The 16,804-nt window shown below is 51.1% G+C and overlaps 7 protein-coding genes across 7 annotated transcripts; all 7 read left to right on the plus strand.

Annotated features, from left to right (window-relative positions):
* Positions 1-51: 51 nt before the first annotated feature.
* Positions 52-1,693, plus strand: N7515_009104 (UDP-N-acetylglucosamine diphosphorylase; the record flags this gene model as incomplete). Its single annotated transcript, XM_056669848.1, has 3 exons — positions 52-765; positions 827-1,561; positions 1,622-1,693. The coding sequence occupies 3 exons, from the start codon at positions 52-54 to the stop codon at positions 1,691-1,693; spliced, it is 1,521 nt and encodes a 506-aa protein (XP_056517647.1).
* Positions 1,694-2,642: 949 nt separating this feature from the next.
* On the plus strand, positions 2,643-3,664 carry gisB (putative zinc knuckle nucleic acid binding protein; the record flags this gene model as incomplete). The annotated part of the gene is made up of 6 exons (XM_056669849.1): positions 2,643-2,697; positions 2,751-2,786; positions 2,856-2,867; positions 2,923-2,964; positions 3,022-3,149; positions 3,203-3,664. The coding sequence occupies 6 exons, from the start codon at positions 2,643-2,645 to the stop codon at positions 3,662-3,664; spliced, it is 735 nt and encodes a 244-aa protein (XP_056517648.1).
* An 856-nt stretch (positions 3,665-4,520) lies between these two features.
* On the plus strand, positions 4,521-5,928 carry N7515_009106 (recombinase DMC1; the record flags this gene model as incomplete). The annotated part of the gene is made up of 7 exons (XM_056669850.1): positions 4,521-4,565; positions 4,635-4,727; positions 4,815-5,014; positions 5,079-5,506; positions 5,571-5,593; positions 5,649-5,811; positions 5,861-5,928. The coding sequence occupies 7 exons, from the start codon at positions 4,521-4,523 to the stop codon at positions 5,926-5,928; spliced, it is 1,020 nt and encodes a 339-aa protein (XP_056517649.1).
* Positions 5,929-6,266: 338 nt separating this feature from the next.
* Positions 6,267-7,251, plus strand: N7515_009107 (putative ribosomal small subunit assembly protein; the record flags this gene model as incomplete). Its single annotated transcript, XM_056669851.1, has 2 exons — positions 6,267-7,181; positions 7,243-7,251. The coding sequence occupies 2 exons, from the start codon at positions 6,267-6,269 to the stop codon at positions 7,249-7,251; spliced, it is 924 nt and encodes a 307-aa protein (XP_056517650.1).
* A 662-nt stretch (positions 7,252-7,913) lies between these two features.
* N7515_009108 (general transcription factor IIH subunit TFB6 family) lies at positions 7,914-8,848 on the plus strand (the record flags this gene model as incomplete). Its single annotated transcript, XM_056669852.1, has 2 exons — positions 7,914-8,292; positions 8,409-8,848. The coding sequence occupies 2 exons, from the start codon at positions 7,914-7,916 to the stop codon at positions 8,846-8,848; spliced, it is 819 nt and encodes a 272-aa protein (XP_056517651.1).
* Positions 8,849-12,328: 3,480 nt separating this feature from the next.
* N7515_009109 (RNA-binding protein) lies at positions 12,329-13,666 on the plus strand (the record flags this gene model as incomplete). Its single annotated transcript, XM_056669853.1, has 3 exons — positions 12,329-12,624; positions 12,681-12,824; positions 12,880-13,666. The coding sequence occupies 3 exons, from the start codon at positions 12,329-12,331 to the stop codon at positions 13,664-13,666; spliced, it is 1,227 nt and encodes a 408-aa protein (XP_056517652.1).
* Positions 13,667-15,066: 1,400 nt separating this feature from the next.
* N7515_009110 (uncharacterized protein) lies at positions 15,067-16,773 on the plus strand (the record flags this gene model as incomplete). Its single annotated transcript, XM_056669854.1, has 4 exons — positions 15,067-15,407; positions 15,463-15,506; positions 15,565-15,576; positions 15,626-16,773. The coding sequence occupies 4 exons, from the start codon at positions 15,067-15,069 to the stop codon at positions 16,771-16,773; spliced, it is 1,545 nt and encodes a 514-aa protein (XP_056517653.1).
* Positions 16,774-16,804: the final 31 nt, after the last annotated feature.

Below are 16,804 nucleotides of genomic sequence, written 5' to 3' on the forward strand. Positions count from 1 at the left end.
ATTACTACCATTGACTTCCTTTTTTTTTATCAAAATACCTCCTTAATCACAATGGCAAGCATAATCAAAGATACTGTCTCCAGCGTTCTTGGAAGGTTCCAGGGCACCGCCCCGGAGGTTCCCCGCGAGCCCTCCGCCGAAGAGTTCCAAACACTACAGAAAAAATATACAGATGCCGGTCAAGGGCATGTCTTTGCCTTTGTCGATGAATTGACGACCGTCGAGAAATCCCAACTTTTCCACCAGCTGTCCAACTTTGACCCCACTCGAATCAACGAGTTGGCCGACAAAGCTCTCAACGCTCCCCCCGCCTCCACAGGACCCGTCACCCTCGAGCCCCTTCCCGAATCCGCCACAGCCTCCATCCTTGATTCCGATCCCTCAGATATCCAGAAATGGTACGAAGCCGGCCTGAAAGAGGTGGCGGCAAACAAGGTGGCCGTGGTCTTGATGGCCGGTGGACAGGGAACCCGGCTCGGCAGCTCTGCCCCTAAGGGCTGCTTCGATATTGGTCTGTTGAGCGAGAAATCGCTATTCCAGCTGCAGGCTCAGCGCATTGCCAAGCTGCAGTCCTTGATTGGTGCCAAGAACGTTGTGATCCCTTGGTACGTCATGACCAGCGGGCCTACACGCAAGCCCACCGAAGAGTTCTTCGAGAAGAACAACTACTTTGGTCTCGAGAAGAGCAATGTTATGATCTTCGAACAAGGTGTTCTACCCTGCATCTCCAATGACGGCAAGATTCTTCTTGAGAGCAAGAGCAAAGTATGTTAATCGTTCGTAGCTCAATATGTGTAAGGAAAACTTGTGTTAACCCTCAACCTAGGCTGCCGTGGCTCCCGATGGAAACGGTGGTATTTATCAGGCCCTAGTGGTGTCTGGTGTGCGGGAGGATATGCGCCGCCGCGGTATTGAGCACATTCACCTCTACGGCGTGGACAACTGCTTGGTCAAGGTTGCCGATCCAGTCTTCATTGGCTTCGCAGCCTCTAAGCAGGTGGACATTGCCACCAAGGTGGTGCGCAAGCGCAATGCCACCGAGTCTGTCGGTCTGATCTTGTTGAAGAACGGCAAGCCCGACGTGGTTGAGTACTCTGAGATCGATAAGGAAACTGCCGAGGCCAAGGACCCCAAGCAGCCCGACGTTCTCAAGTACCGCGCTGCTAACATTGTCAACCACTACTACTCATTCCGTTTCCTCGAGTCGATTGAGACCTGGATGCACCAGCTGCCCCACCACGTGGCCCGCAAGAAGATTGCTTGTGTCGATCCCGAGTCTGGTAACAATGTCAAGCCTGAAAGGCCTAACGGCATCAAGTTGGAGCAGTTTGTCTTCGATGTGTTCCCCATGACACCGCTTGACAAGTTCGCCTGCCTCGAGGTGCACCGTCACGAAGAGTTCTCGCCGTTGAAGAACGCCCGCGGTACTGGTGAGGACGACCCCGATACCAGCCGTGCGGATATCATGGCCCAGGGTCAGCGATGGGTTGAGGCTGCTGGTGCCGTTGTTATCACCGACGGTGAGGCCGTTGGTGTCGAAGTTTCTCCTCTGATCAGCTACGTATGTGTTCTCCTGTCTCTTCCTTCTCTTCTCTAGACTCATCACTAACATGCACTACAGGGCGGTGAGAACCTAGAATTCCTCAAGGGACGGGAAATTAAAGCACCCGCTATCTTGGAGAGGGAAGACTAGATTAGATGGACTTTGCAGCGATTCCGGGGATCTACCAGTCGGATTCTGCGGGAATAGCCTTGGAACGAAGAAACGAATTGCATTGTGACACTTTTTGGCTCTCAGAGAATGGACAGAATGGATCTACTGTATCAAGTTGCTTCGTATGGATTAGGAATGCAGGGGTGAGGAATTTCCAAAAGCAATCCTTCAATACTATCTTCCGATTCAATCCTAAGATCTCAAAGCCGTAGCATTTTCTAAAGCGCAAGTAGTGCAACTTCGTATATATACTCTTCCTGTACGTCCTGGAACTAAATAAACCCGCAACCTTACGCAATACGGAAAAGCCCGGGAGCTAATGCCCGTTTGACGAGTTTGCAGCTCTTTTCCAACTTCTTCGAGTCACCTTTGTGCATCTTCCTTAATATAAGTTGTCGGAGCTGTTGTGAGGTTCTTGAGGTTCTTGAGGTTTTTGAAGTTGTGTGAGTTCATTCCTGTGGCTTTTTTCTTTTTTCCCGTGTGTGGTCGTTTTCCCTTACCCCCCACCCCACTTTTTTCTTCTCGAGTGGGCTGTCAGAACGTGCTCTACTTTCTCCATTCTCAGACTGACCCCAAAGATAGTATTTGATCAGGATTCGAAGAGTTACCGTGAGGGTGAGTGAGCTTCTGTGTGGGTGTTTCGCCGTTTTGTTCGAGCTCGTGCTCCCCGCCGATCTACGTCTTCCCCTCTTTCGCTTGAAAATTTCGAGATCGCAACAATTAGCGACAATGTGCTGGATGCTGGATGCTGGATTTGGGTCGACAACATCGGATCTTTGGTCTGGCAGTTGAGCAGACGACTGCTGCATGATTTTGCGTATTCAACAAATTTCCCGGCAATGGAGGGGAAGACGCTGCTTATCGACATCGACGGAGCTACCATAACCCCGATCTCGGGCTGACTCGCGATGGACAGAATACCGCCAGAATGATGTTGTCTCGTCGCGCATGCTACAAGTGTGGCACCATTGGCCACTATGCTGGTTAGTAGAGCTGGAAGCGATCTGGTGCTGGGGTCGAACTAACCCCTCGATAGAGGTCTGCTCTTCCACTGAGCGTCTCTGCTACAACTGTACGTGAATACCTTGCCGGGAGTGTATCGTCTCATCTTATTCGAGTGCTAATTGGTTTCGTCTCATAGGCAAGCAACCCGGTATGTCCTCTCATGAGTCATAGGACTCAGAACAAGCTCCTAATCTGTCATTTAGGCCACGAGTCGAGCAGCTGTCCTCTGCCCCGTACCTCCGAGAGTAAGCGATCACCAAAAACCAATCCTTTCGCAAATTCAGCTACTAACCCCCATACAGCCAAGCAGTGCTACAACTGCCAGGGTCTCGGTCACGTCCAGGCTGACTGCCCCACCTTGCGCCTGAACGGCGGCGCAGGCGGTGCCGGCGGCCGCTGTTACAACTGCAACCAGCCTGGTCACCTCGCTGTAAGTTCTACCCGGTATTGAACCTCTCGAGGCAATTACTAATCCCATTCCAGCGCAACTGCCCAAGTCCCGCTGCTCCTGGAGCTGCTGCCGTTCCTACCGGTCCCGCCGCTGGCCGCGGTGCTGGTGCTCGCGGCGGTTTCCAGGGTGGATTCCGCGGCGGCTTCAGCGGCTACCCCCGCGCCGCAACTTGCTACAAGTGCGGTGGCCCCAACCACTTCGCTCGTGACTGCCAGGCTCAGGCTATGAAGTGCTACGCCTGCGGCAAGCTCGGCCACATCTCGCGTGACTGCACCGCCCCCAACGGCGGCCCCCTCAGCTCCGCCGGCAAGGTCTGCTACAAGTGCGCCCAGGCTGGCCACATCTCCCGCGACTGCCCCACCAACGAGGGTGCTGCTGCCCCCGCTGCTGCCGTTGACGCCGCCCCTGTTGCCGCTGCTCCTGTGGCTGCTGCCCCTGTTGAGGCTGAGGCTAACACCGTTCCTGCTGCGGCTCCTACTACCGCCGTCGCATAAGTGTGACGTCGGCCTCTCCACCGCACATCCCCCAGCCACTTATCGTGGGGTTCCTTTTTCTTCCTTGATTCTGTTTTACGGTCACCTTCCCTGAACCTTGATCGGCCCTTCCTCTCCACCCTCTCTTCCTTTGCATATATTTGAGTCACACCCTTGTTTTGGGATACTGGTTCTCAGTTGGACTTCGAGCCTCTTTCAACCCAAAAAAATTTACGTCGACTTTTGATTTCCCTTATTTTCCCCTTGAATGATCCTTTTTTCCACCATGTATACGACGAACAAACAGAAAAGTCCTTTCTATTTGTCTTTTTTATGATTTCCGCGAAGTGACTTCGCGAATTACCCCTTCTTGACTTGTTCCAAGTCTTACGATTGGCGTCTATTGTCTTTCTCATGGATTGTCTTTCTCGATTGGTCTTTGTATCGATCGACTCTTGATTGGTTGCGGTTTTCCCGGATGGGCCAAGGAGAGAACGAGGAGATGAAGTGTGGCAATGGCTGAGAAGATGGTGAGACGAGTGCTTAGATTCGGGGACCGTTGCGTTGTTTTGTGTGGGAGGACTTCCTGATGGGAAGAGTCCTCGCGGAGATATATCGAGAGCCCAAAAGAAATTCAAGTTTCCTAGATCTGTACGGGGTACTCCGTGGTTGATGCCCTATTTAGTCACGCCCACTTGTTCGTGCATGTAGTATAGTTGTAGTGTACATCCCCCGACATGTGTTCAAGGTCGTGGTGGAACCCGTGACCAAGCGTGGAGGCTAAGTTCAGGTTAACATTCATCACCCCTCTCATTTACTTTACACCCTTCCCCATCAGACATATTCAAGTCATTTTGAATCAATTGGTTCTGCCAAAATGCCAGGCTCCGTGGGAAGTGATGAATTCGACGACGACGGCGAGGTACCATCAAATCCACAAAACTCGATGAACGTCTTAAGAGTCTAATCAGCAACCATCTGACATCTATAGGCTTTCATCGTGGACATTGACAGTATACAAGCCCATGGCATTGGCGCAGCTGACATCACCAAGCTGAAGGCCAACGGATTCTACACTGTCGCTGTTAGTACCCCCGCCCTGACCATCTCATCTCCAGGCATCATCCAAGTATCGCCCATGCTTCTGCACCCGACCTAACCACCCGTCCAGTCCGTCCATGGTGCCACTCGCAAGACCCTCTCGAAAATCAAAGGCTTTAGCGAGATCAAGGTTGAGAAAGTCAAAGAAGCAATCCAGAAATGCCTACCCTCCGCCTCGGGTTTCATCACAGCCATGGAACTCCACCACCAGCGCAAGAAGGTCGTACGCATCTCAACTGGCAGCAAACAATTCGACTCAATCCTCGGCGGGTGGGTCCATACATCCCTTCACTCAATTGGAATACCTGAACAACAGAAAACTAATGCCCTCCAGCGGCTTCCAAAGCATGAGCATCAGTGAAGTCTTCGGCGAGTTCCGCTGCGGCAAAACCCAGCTGGCGCACACCATGTCCGTAGTCGCTCAACTACCCAAGGCAGATGGCGGAGCAGATGGGAAAGTAGCCTATATCGATACAGAGGGCACGTTTCGTCCCGAGCGGATTGCGCAAATCGCCGAACGATTCGGCATGGACCCGGGCACTGCACAGGAGAACATTTCCTATGCGCGTGCGCTGAACAGTGAGCACCAACTCGAGCTGCTGAATACCCTTTCTCAGGCATTTTCTGGTGGTGAGTACAGATTGCTGGTCATTGACAGTATCATGAACTGCTTCCGGGTTGATTACTGTGGGCGTGGGGAGTTGGCGGATCGGCAGCAGAAGCTGAACCAGTTTTTGATGAAGCTGGCGCATATGGCTGAAGGTGAGATTTGATGTTTCTGTTTTCTGGTTTGTTTTATCTTTAGCTAATCTGGCTTGCGTCCTAGAGTTCAACGTTTGCGTCTTGATGGTGAGTATGCTGTTGCCATTTGTCTTTGAGTATTGGGTCTCACGCTTGAGTTCAGACAAACCAGGTCCAGAGTGACCCTGGTGCTAGTGCTCTTTTCGCTGGAGCTGATGGTCGTAAGCCTGTTGGTGGACATGTTCTTGCTCACGCTTCCACTACTCGGGTGCTTCTTCGGAAGGGTCGTGGTGATGAGCGTGTTGCGAAGATCCAGGATTCGCCTGGTAGGTTACTCTTCAACTGAGAATTGGATGCTTCTCTAACGTCATTCAGACTGCCCTGAGCGTGAAGCAATCTATATCATTACCAATGGTGGTATCAATGATCCTGACAAGGTTTGATTCCGAATTTGAATGGTGGACTGGTCGAGACGGTACCGATGTTGACGGAGATCCTTTATGATGGTTATTTTGCTGATTTACCCGACTTGAACTACTTGATGTTGCGCCAGCCTCATATAATTAGGCTATTAGCCAAGTTATACAATCAAAATATGTTACATCAATAGCCTGATATTCCTGTCCATGTCTACAGACGGTCTGTCGTCAAGCCCTAAGAGAATGTTTACCGCCTTCAGCACCGCTTTGGCAATGCGGCAGAATCCTGTGCCAAGAGGACAACCGCAGAAAAAGTTCAGCTCGATCAACGCAACAATCCAACAATCAAACCTCCGTCCAAAATGAAGAGCAAAACTGTGGAGGTGGAAGGGTACACCACCCTGCCCGTACAGCTTCCTACTCTCCCCTTATTCCCCACACTCGCAACACACTACCTCTACATCCGACCACACGAGCCCCGGATCCCCGACCCAGATTCCACCCGCTCTCTCTTCATTGTCAACGTCCCAATTGACACAACAGAAGCACACATCCGTCACCTCTTCGGCACACAGCTCGCTGCCGGCCGCGTGGAAAGAGTCCAGTTCGAAGATGTGCAGACCAAGAAGCGCGCCGTCGCAACGACAGAAACCAACCTAACACAATCCAAAAAGAAGCGCAAGCGCGAAACAGCCGACGACTTCCAACACCACCTAGACAACATAACCCTCCCCTCAACCTGGGATCGCAAACTGCAAAAGAGCGGCGCGCACGCCGTCGTCATCTTCGCCGACAAGCCAAGCATGGAAAGCAGCCTCAAGGCCGCCACCAAGGCCGCCAAGCGCGGAACGACCATCGTCTGGGGCGACAGCCTGCCCAGTGACCGCATCCCCGCATTGGGATTGAACCGGTACGTCGCACACGAGCGTCTGCAGTACCCGGACCGGGGCACGTTGCTGCGGACGGTGAACGAGTTCATGACGACGTTCACGGCGGTGTCAGAGGCGCGCAAGCGCGAGGATCACAAGCGGTTGGCTGTGCCGGATGAGGATGGTTTCGTTACTGTTTCTCATGGTCCGAAGTTGAATTCTGCTGCTCGGGAGGACGAGATGCGGGAGATTGTTGAGAGGCAGAAGAAGAAGGCTGCTGGGTTGGAGGACTTCTATCGGTTCCAGTCTCGGGAGAAGAGGAAGGAGAGGCAGAACCAGTTGCTGCGGAATTTCGATGAGGATAAAAAGAAGTTGGCGGAGATTAAGGCTCGGAAGGGGAAGATTCGGGTAGGTTTTCTCCTTTGCTGTTTGATTTGGTTTTGGGGAATGAGACTAACTTTCTGAATAGCCTGAGTGATCTTGCGCATAGCATGGCGTTTTGGGTGTCTTTCGCTGGCAGGATAAAAAGGTTCGAGGTGCCCTAGGCCCCTATGTACATGTGAGTTTTGTTTGGTTCTTTTTCTGGTTTGTCTCCAAAGATGAATACGCTGGGGCCATAGTAGCGAAACGCGCTTGTTCGCTGTTCTGCCATGTCTGCAAAAACCAGCATATCTATATCTTCTCGCCTTCTGAAATGGAGTCCACATCTCGTTGGGGTTTATAGTGCTTCTTCATGTCACATATGCTGATTCAGGTTCGAGATAGGTTAGATGAATACATACATGATATCAAACTCAATAGCGACCATATTTCTGCTCTACATACAATTCAAGATCTGCCTCCCGTCGTAACACTACAAGACATCACATCATAGTTCCGGATCTCCCGCACAGACCAAGGCTTGGCATGACATCCCACCTCTGGACAAATTGTACATCTTTTACTATTTGCATTCATATCCCAGCCAAAACATAATACAATTCGAATAATCCAGGGACGAATGACTACAGTTTAGGTACTCTATCATTTGATACTCTACACGACTGATCCGCAATCCCAACGCATAACCCAAGGCAAAAAAGCTCGACTTGATAGCAGCCAAAGAGCCCTAGTTCAATCAAAGCAAAGGCCCAACACGATATGTCACCAGCCTCGATCCAAGACGAGCATGACTCCGACGAAGATGTCGAGTTTGAGGATGTTCCAGTCTCCTGCAACAGAGACAGACAGGACGGAGATATGTCCATAGTCCTCCCTGTAACTCCCCACCCACCATGGAATCCAACACTCTCACTCCCTCCACAGCGAGCCCAGCCAATCCCCTCAGGCTCCATGGAAGAAACACAACTCCGTGGCCAAATCAGCGCTGGCATCGAGAGAGTAACCTATCGCAAAATGAAATCCGATATGGGTATGGATGCACCCGGTACCCCCACCTCAGAGCGCAGATATGAAAGTTTCAAAGAGCTCGCTGCGGATGTGGAGGGTCTTGTCGATATGCTTTGGGCGTCTGCTACTCGTAAGTCCTTTTCCAATATCTCCATGCATGAAAATATCATGGAGGATGATAAGTTCCTACTCCTTACTATCAAACACATGTATACTCTCATAAGGTTCTTGTTCTAACCTTACCAGCGGCCATCCAAACAGAAGCCCTCATAACCCTAGCAGGCCTAACCCAAACCTCCCTCCCAGCCTTCCCCTTCGAAGCCCAACCAACGCTCTCAATCCTCCACAAACTAGACTCCGTCTTCGCAGCTCTATGTACAGGCACGCACCCGGTAGACGGCCTCGTCCTCCCCGGTGCACAGCCAGGCCAGTCTCTCGCGACAGAGACGCAGAAAGTGCGGATCCGAAGTTTGGCGGAGAGGACGAGATACGAGGTCTTTTCTTGTTTGGGGAGATCGAGTGGGAAGGTTGCTGATGGGGATGGGTGGGATGAGGAGGATAGTGGGGATGAGGTGGATGAGCCGTGGATGTTGGAGGCGACGAGGGTCTATGAGAAGTGTCTTATGTTGCTTGCGGAGCAGGATCCTGAGGGTGAGAGTGAGGGGATGGAGTTTAATTGTTTATAGTTATTTCCAAGCACTTGGTTACTGTCTGGATTTGCAGCTGTGTATGTATACTGCGTGCGGAGTACATAGTAGATATCTAGATCCGGCAGAATGATTATTTTTAGTTCAGATCGGCTTTGAATATGAGACGCTCAGGCCACACATGCCCAGTACGTGCTAACAACAGCCGAGTCCCACTCCCATTGTACTGCGCACAATTTAGTTACCATGTGGAATTATGATAGTCGAACTGTCTACGATGGATCCCAACAATTCTTTAGAAGTTTCTAGCTTAATGAAAAATTGGGCAGTGGGGTCCTAATCAATGGGCCGTCAGGATTCAGGAACAGGCTCGGTAATCGAGTATACAAGTAAGCGTTCCCGTACGTTGAATTCAGGTAACAGTCACAGACAGGTTTGGCGTTCTCTTTGGCTGTAAGGTAGCGAACTAAGTGGGTGTGAGCCCTGAAAGTGGGGGCCATTGGGGTTATCTAGTGGCCTGAGGCTGTTCAGCCTCGGGGCTGTGATAGCCAGTAACATGTCTGAAGGGGACGATAGTTTAGATGTGGCAGAGTTGGTGGGTTTGGGTTTCCACGTGAAAACAGGAACAAAGAATAAGAAATAATAAGTAGAGATGTTGATATCGAAATCGGGTTGTTTATGTACACCGAGAGTGGAAGGTTCTCTGGTTTCCGTGGTTTCAGGTTCGAGCTGATACAGTTGATATTATGCAGAAGTGTGCCCTAAATATCCATAGCTTCTCTAGCCACAAAGTAACCCACATAGGTTAATTGTCCAGGGCTATGACTTCACAACGCTCAGCTGCCATGTCTCACCATGCAAGGGCTGAATTAGCTTATCTTCTCCATTAGAAGGGTTTAGATCTGAAACCTAACATCCCACATCCCACCTTTATGAATATGAGATCAATTGATCAGCTATCCCTTGCACGTAACCCCCAGCTTCCGTACACAACACCAATTTACACGGTAGAACGCGTCGCGTGAGCTCCAGCCAAGCAGATATCCATGGATGAGACTTGCGAAAACGTGAAATCTCTGCTGGTAAGTAATTCAAATACGAGCGGCCCCCCAAATCCGGCCAATAATAGCTGAACTCATCAAGACTCTCCCATCCATGGATGGTTCTGATGGAGCCTTGAATTTTGAATTTTTTTTCCCTTCTTTCTCTTTAACTCGGCCTTCCTTCTGTTTTATTGGTCTTTTTCTTTCATGACCGGACGTGCGCGGGTGACGTATTGAGTTGGGATACGGGAGGGGAAACCGGTTTGAGTAGTCCTTGCTTAGGGCAAGACGCCAGGACATGGATTATAGAACCTTGCTTCGAGAAGAATGGTGCTCTGGGGGGAGCTTTGCATGCTCTCCAGGAGGGTAAAAGTACTAGAGTAGACCTTCAGCTTTCACGGCGCAGGGACCCGGGTATTTGAGTGTCATCGCGGTATTGTGGAAAGACAATTACCGTATGAATTGGTTCCATGGGTCTGTGGCGTCTGGTTCCTGTCTTTTCCTCAAGTCGTTGAGTGGTTCATACGGGAATTATACACAAAAACCAGCATAAAATGAGATATCAGATGAACTCTTGATTGTATGCAAATATCTACCCAACAGCTACCTGATCATGAGCTTGCTCCGCCTTCTCCGTACTCTTGGGCTGAAAAAAGAGGTTTATCTTAGCAAGATGACGATAAGCGGCCGGCGGCTCTGATAGATTGACGAGTCACATTGCGAGGACGGCGACAGGTCCTTGCAGATTTCATGCATTGGGGTTCCGTGCCCCTTGTTCCTATGTCTTTCACTGAGAGTTGTACGCTTGATAAAATTTTCTCTTCTTTCTCTTGCAGCTTTATACTGTGTTTGAGCAACGCACAGGCGAAAGGGAATCAAACAAGCTTATGGCCGATCATCGGCAAAGGATGCTCGATAGACCTCGGACCCTAGGCTACAGTGTATGATGTATCAGCTTTGGAAGATCACTCGGGCTTCCCGGGATTCCTGGAACGATGAAGAATCTCGTAGGCCCCGCATAACTTATCTGATATCATGCATCGTTGACAGGAATCTGGGGCATAGACTGCAGGCACATGTATGTTCAGGGACATAGTATAAGTACTTCATTGCTGTACGACCAAAACGGATGTCTTGATTCGAGAAGAAGATTGAGCGCGCTCTGATCGGCGGAGGCAAGGTATTGTGCACTACCGTTTAAAACCACCTACTAGTTGCCAGACATGCCCATACTATTGTCTCTCAGAACAGAGGGTTCATTCTGATATTCAACTATCCAAGTCTACCATAATTTTGTACTGTATAATGAAGCCCTAATACCCAACATACTTGGCCCAACCGTGGAACGGAACATACCCATACCGCGTAATACACATACCATACAAAGCCTCACGTAATGCGTTTCCCACTTCCCCCTCTCTCTTCATCTCGCGAGGATTTCAATTCTTCATTTTCTTCTTTTCCCCTCTTCCTACCTCCCCCTCCCTTTTCTTATTGTTCGAAGATCTCGGTTTTCAATTTTTCGTTTAGTTATCCGGGAGTTCTGCTTTGCCTCCCTTGTTGCTGAATTACTCTTTTTTTGCCTCGCGCATTTCCAGTGTTTTCCCAGGTTTTCCTATCATTCAGGTGAGTTGGTCCGGTTCCTGTGTCGCATGTCGTATCGTGGCCCCAAAGCCTCTTTCATCATCCCAACCCATGCCTCCCCGCATCATTTGCCCTTCCGCAGCATTCGAGCGCAACGCAACGCAAAGCAGTGCTGGATCGCAAGCTTCCTCGGTTCGCCACAGTTCACTATGGCAATTCGCCTACCTTTGATACCTTGACCAGCGCTTCGGGACATGGCGCCGATAAATTCACCGGTCGAACGAGCCCCAATATAAGCACTATATGGTGTATTGATCAGTCGAACCTGGACTTTCAAAATACCTGATGTTGTGATGGTGGATCGAGAGGGTGGACGGTCGCATCCGGACTTCAAGCCGGGACGACGGAAACGGACAACGCACGACTACTACAGCAACCAGTGGAATTGGATCCATTTTCGTCTCGCGCACCTGTTTTTCGCTCGGCCGTTCGCCTTCGTCTACTCCACCCTCCAATCATTGCTCCATCAGGTTCATATGAAGCTGAAGAACTGGCCTTGGCGCTTACGGCACCGCTTTTGAGGCTCGGAATTGTGTGTTGCGCTCGGAACAGCAATCTGCAAACTGCCTGCTACCCGTCTTTCCCTCTCCAACATCATTTCCTTATACCGCTTGTTTGCTTTGGCGTTATCCACTTCTCGCTTCAGTTGTGTTCTTGCGCATTAGTCAAATCTAACCTTTATATCCTCAGGATCCTTTCACGCCCGTCCCTTTGCTTGGCTTCGTTACGACTTGATCTCACGCCGGTCTTTCCTTAACGACTCCACGAAGTTCTAGTCGCTCAGCCATTCTATATCCTTACATCGACTTTTCGAACTCTGATTTTTGCAACCATGTCTTACAACGGTTTCGAAAGCTTCCCTCAGCAGGACCCTGCCGCCGCTGGTGCCCCGGCTCCCGTTGACACCACCATGACCGGCCAGGCCGATCCTTCCGCCGCTCAGTTCCAGCAGGGCCCTCCCTCTGGCGAGCCAAACTCTGCCCCCGTCCCCCAGCAGGGTGCCGATGGCAAGACCACCCTCTGGATGGGTGAGCTCGAGCCCTGGATCGATGAGAACTTCATCCGCAACCTCTGGTTCCAGATGGGTGAGCAGGTCAACGTCAAGATGATCCGCGACAAGTTCTCTGGGTAAGTCCCTATGAATGCTTATTTGTGCTCAAAATTGTTTCTAACGTGGGTAGTAGGAGCAATGCTGGATACTGCTTCGTTGACTTCGCTTCCCCTGCCGCCGCTGCCAAGGCCCTTTCTTTGAATGGGACCCCCATGCCCAACACCAACCGTGTCTTCAAGCTCAACTGGGCTACCGGTGGCGGCCTTGCTGATCGCAGGTAAGCGGGACTTTTCGATTCGCTGACTTTGTTCACCGAAACTGACATTTTACAGCCGTGATGACCGTGGCCCCGAGTATTCCATCTTCGTTGGTGATCTCGGCCCTGAGGTTAACGAATACGTTCTCGTTTCTCTCTTCCAGAGCCGCTTCCCCTCTTGCAAGTCCGCCAAGATCATGACCGACCCCATCAGCGGCATGTCCCGTGGCTACGGCTTCGTCCGTTTCTCCGATGAGAACGACCAGCAGCGTGCTCTCACCGAGATGCAGGGTGTCTACTGCGGCAACCGCCCCATGCGCATCTCCACCGCTACCCCCAAGAACAAGGGTCCCGGTGTTGCCGGCAACGCTGGTCCCGGTATGGGTATGCCCGGCCCCGCTGGCATGTACCCTCCCATGGGCGGCCCTCCCATGCCCTTCTACGGTGCTCCTCAGCCTATGAACCAGTTCACCGACCCCAACAACACCACTGTCTTCGTTGGCGGTCTGTCCGGCTACGTCACCGAGGATGAGCTCCGCTCTTTCTTCCAGGGCTTTGGAGAGATCACCTACGTTAAGATTCCCCCTGGAAAGGGCTGCGGTTTCGTTCAGTTCGTCCAGCGCCACGCCGCCGAGATGGCCATCAACCAGATGCAGGGCTACCCTATCGGTAACTCCCGTGTCCGTCTCAGCTGGGGTCGCTCCCAGAACAACTCCGGCCCCGCCGGCAGCCCCTACCGCCCTGCTCCCCCGCCGCCTCCCATGTACCCCTCCATGGGTATGCCCCCGGCCCACCAGTACGGCGGGTTCGCCCCCATGAAGGTGAGCGATCATGCTGGCAGCCCGATCCCGGATCAAATGTGAAGCAGGCGGTCGGCTGACAACACCCCTTCCAGTAAGCGTTTCCCTTTGATTGAAAGCACCAGCAGGAGTTATTTGTGTCATTCCAATGATGGGTCTACTGTGTCATAACAAATTCGTTCCCTGGTTTCCACCAAGGCTATAGCTCTTGATGGGCAATTGTCTCCTGTGCGACGCATTTCCTTTTTACGTGAGCGCTATTACCTTAGCAAGATCTGAGCTTTCTCCCTTTTTACCCCCGATCTGTCTTGTTCTGATGTATCTTTCCCTTTCCCAATATCTCTTATTTCTGGGACTTTTTTTTTTCAAGTCTTACTATTTCCCTTTACCTGCTCGATCTTCTCTTTGTCCTTATGCTATTGGGTCTTCCCCGGCCCTGGATCTTTACCTGCGTGTAACGGAACTCGGAATTGTTTTGCGCTTCTTTTTCCATTATACTCCTTGGGCAGGCATTCTGCGAAAAGTTTCCGGTACACCCACTTTTTCCCTATGTTCCACTTTTTTTCTTTTTTTTTTTCTTCGAGCAGCTAAATTGAATTATGTTCGCTTTGAGGATTGCTGCGTTGTGCTTGTTTCTCCTTATTCCTTTCTTGTTAGACTGGACGGCTTGTATTCACGCGTTGTTCCGTGCGCCTCAGCGTTTGTTCTAGACTTCCTCGATCGTATGCCATAATGTCTCTTACGCGTGTCTTACGCTCTCTGGTTTGGTGTCTTGCATTGCGCTCCTGGCGTCGAAACCTTTCTTGTCGGCCCTCTACTTTGGGCTAGCACTGTGGAAATTATACCGCCCTCACTGTGGCTGGTGTCATGGATGGAACGGAACCCTTGGACGATTCGATGATTTCGAGCTCTCATTGCTCTTGTAGTTTGAAGCCCTTGGTTTGGCGCTGTCTGGGAGGTCATTTGCTGTTTCAGTGCAGACTGGATTTTGGGATTGAATTGGTTCCTTAGACAATCTTTTCTAGATCATTGCAAACCATTGATATGATCGCGGAAGCATCTCATTTGAGTCTCCCTGTCTTGAACCGGAGTGTAAGCTCATAGGGCAGTAGTTCGAGGTTGTCCTAATTCCCGGTGAAGTTTATAAAGTCCTAGCAAATCACTCTATACTCCTTCTTTCAAAATAGTCTCCTTTTCCTGAACGGTGGAAGAGTCTTATACTATATCTTCAGCTGTCTGCCCAGTACTTGGGGTGGTTAGTTAGGGCTAGGATCACATGCCCGTAGAAGGCCAAATCGGGAAGGTGGCTCCTTCCCGACATCCGTTAACACAGAAGGAGCGTCAAAGCTTCTCAAGGTTAAGCATGTGGTAATGTCCAATGACTCCTCCTTCTTCACTTATAATGAATTCCTCTTCTCCGCCTCAACCTCTATCTTTCCATCTATCCACTTCAATTCACAAACATGCGCTACAGGAACTGGGATGTTCTCCTTTTTCCTGGAGGGTCCAAGGTGCCAATTCAGGAATTTAAGACACAATGCTTCGTGACCAAGGACCGAGACTCGCCGTTCCTGCGCAATCCAACTTACCTTGGCCCACATCCACGGCAGCCAGAGCTCATGCCTTTTAACCAACTACCGACTCTCACGACATTCGTTCCGGGTCTGCAGAGGGATAGCCCGTTCCAAGTTTCAATCCACAGCTGGGAAAAACCACGACCTAGCTCCACAATCGAGTCCAATATGGAGCCTGAGGATGTCCTGCTATTTGAGGCTCGGATCTTCCTTGATGGAACTTTCGTTGCGTGAGTATCTGGTCTATACACTCTACACGTTCTATCTGCTGACAGATACTTTTAGTGGCAGCATCTACGGACAGCGAACCAAATGGCCGCAGATAATTGGTAAGTTATGCCTCAATGGGTCTGGCTTTGCGTGAACATACTGACGTGCATTCGGTAGATCATGGTTGCAGTATGCCATCCCTCCTTTTTCCATTCCGTAATTCTGACAGCAAACGCAGGTATCGACCGAGATGGTAACCCAGACTCTCTTCGCTTCCCTCCCTTTCATCCCGAGATTCTTCAACAGAGGCACTGGGATGCGGGAGACTCCTTCGGCCGAATCAAAGTTGTCATCGCTGAAGGTTTCTCTCGCCCAAACCGCAGTCCCCCGTTCGAGCGTTTCAGACATGTCATTGCCTTCTCTTTTCAGCACGCACCTCTGGATATTCTAGAATACTCCAACATTGCCTGGCCTAACCCAAAAATGTGGCTCGCAGCACCAAACGCACCTCGGTACGGAACGGCAAACAAATATGTCGTTTCTAAGGGAATCGAAGACGGTGCTCATGGTCACTCACCAACTAAGCCTGGCCGACCTGAACCTCTAATCCCATTTACGGCCGACAGTAGCAGCCAATCGAGCAGCAATATCGCCACTTACAGCGGTACTTCCTCAATTTACGACGCGTGGACGCCTCACCGTGGCTTCCCCATTCCTTCCACTCAATGGAATGGTTACCCGCAAGGGCCTCGCTGGGATCCGCAGGATATGTACATCGCCGATCATGGCATTGAGGCTCTTGTTGACGACACCGCGTGGAGACACCGAGGTGCCCGGTCCTCTCGTGAAGACGTGCCCATGCCAGACTACGCTTCCACGGGCTCTACCAGCAGCCGAGCCCTCTCCGGCACAACTGGCTTCAGTTACGAGCATAGCAAGCAGCCCAGCATCGCTTCTTGTCTCGGTGACGAGCAATACAATGAGCTGATCCAAGCTCTCACTCCGACAAAGGCATCACCGGGTACTCGGGCTCCCTTGAACACCCCCTCAACTGAACCAGGTGCAATGGGTCCCCCGAAATCCTCTGCTGCAGCCGCAGCCCGTATTGCGAGCTACAAATCCCGGACTCGCCACGGATCCGTGCTCAAGGAGATATCACAACCAAGTACCCGTGCCGTCTCAGGATCGAGCGAGCCCAGAGGCGGGACTCCCTCTCAGATGCGAGCAAGCCCAAATGAAAATGTTAGGGGCAGAAAGGAACGAGATGCCAGCCAAGACACGCCCAAGGCGAAGTCTAAGGAGAACAGTATCGTGAAGGAAAACGACAAGATCAATGTTGAGATTGCGTATGAATCCACACGGGATGAGACTGAGTCAATCTTGTAGGAGGACGGCCACGATGTATCACTTATGACCT

This window comes from Penicillium bovifimosum (assembly GCF_028826915.1).
Source record: "Penicillium bovifimosum strain IBT 22155 chromosome Unknown utg000007l_segment0_segment0, whole genome shotgun sequence".
Taxonomy (NCBI): domain Eukaryota; kingdom Fungi; phylum Ascomycota; class Eurotiomycetes; order Eurotiales; family Aspergillaceae; genus Penicillium; species Penicillium bovifimosum.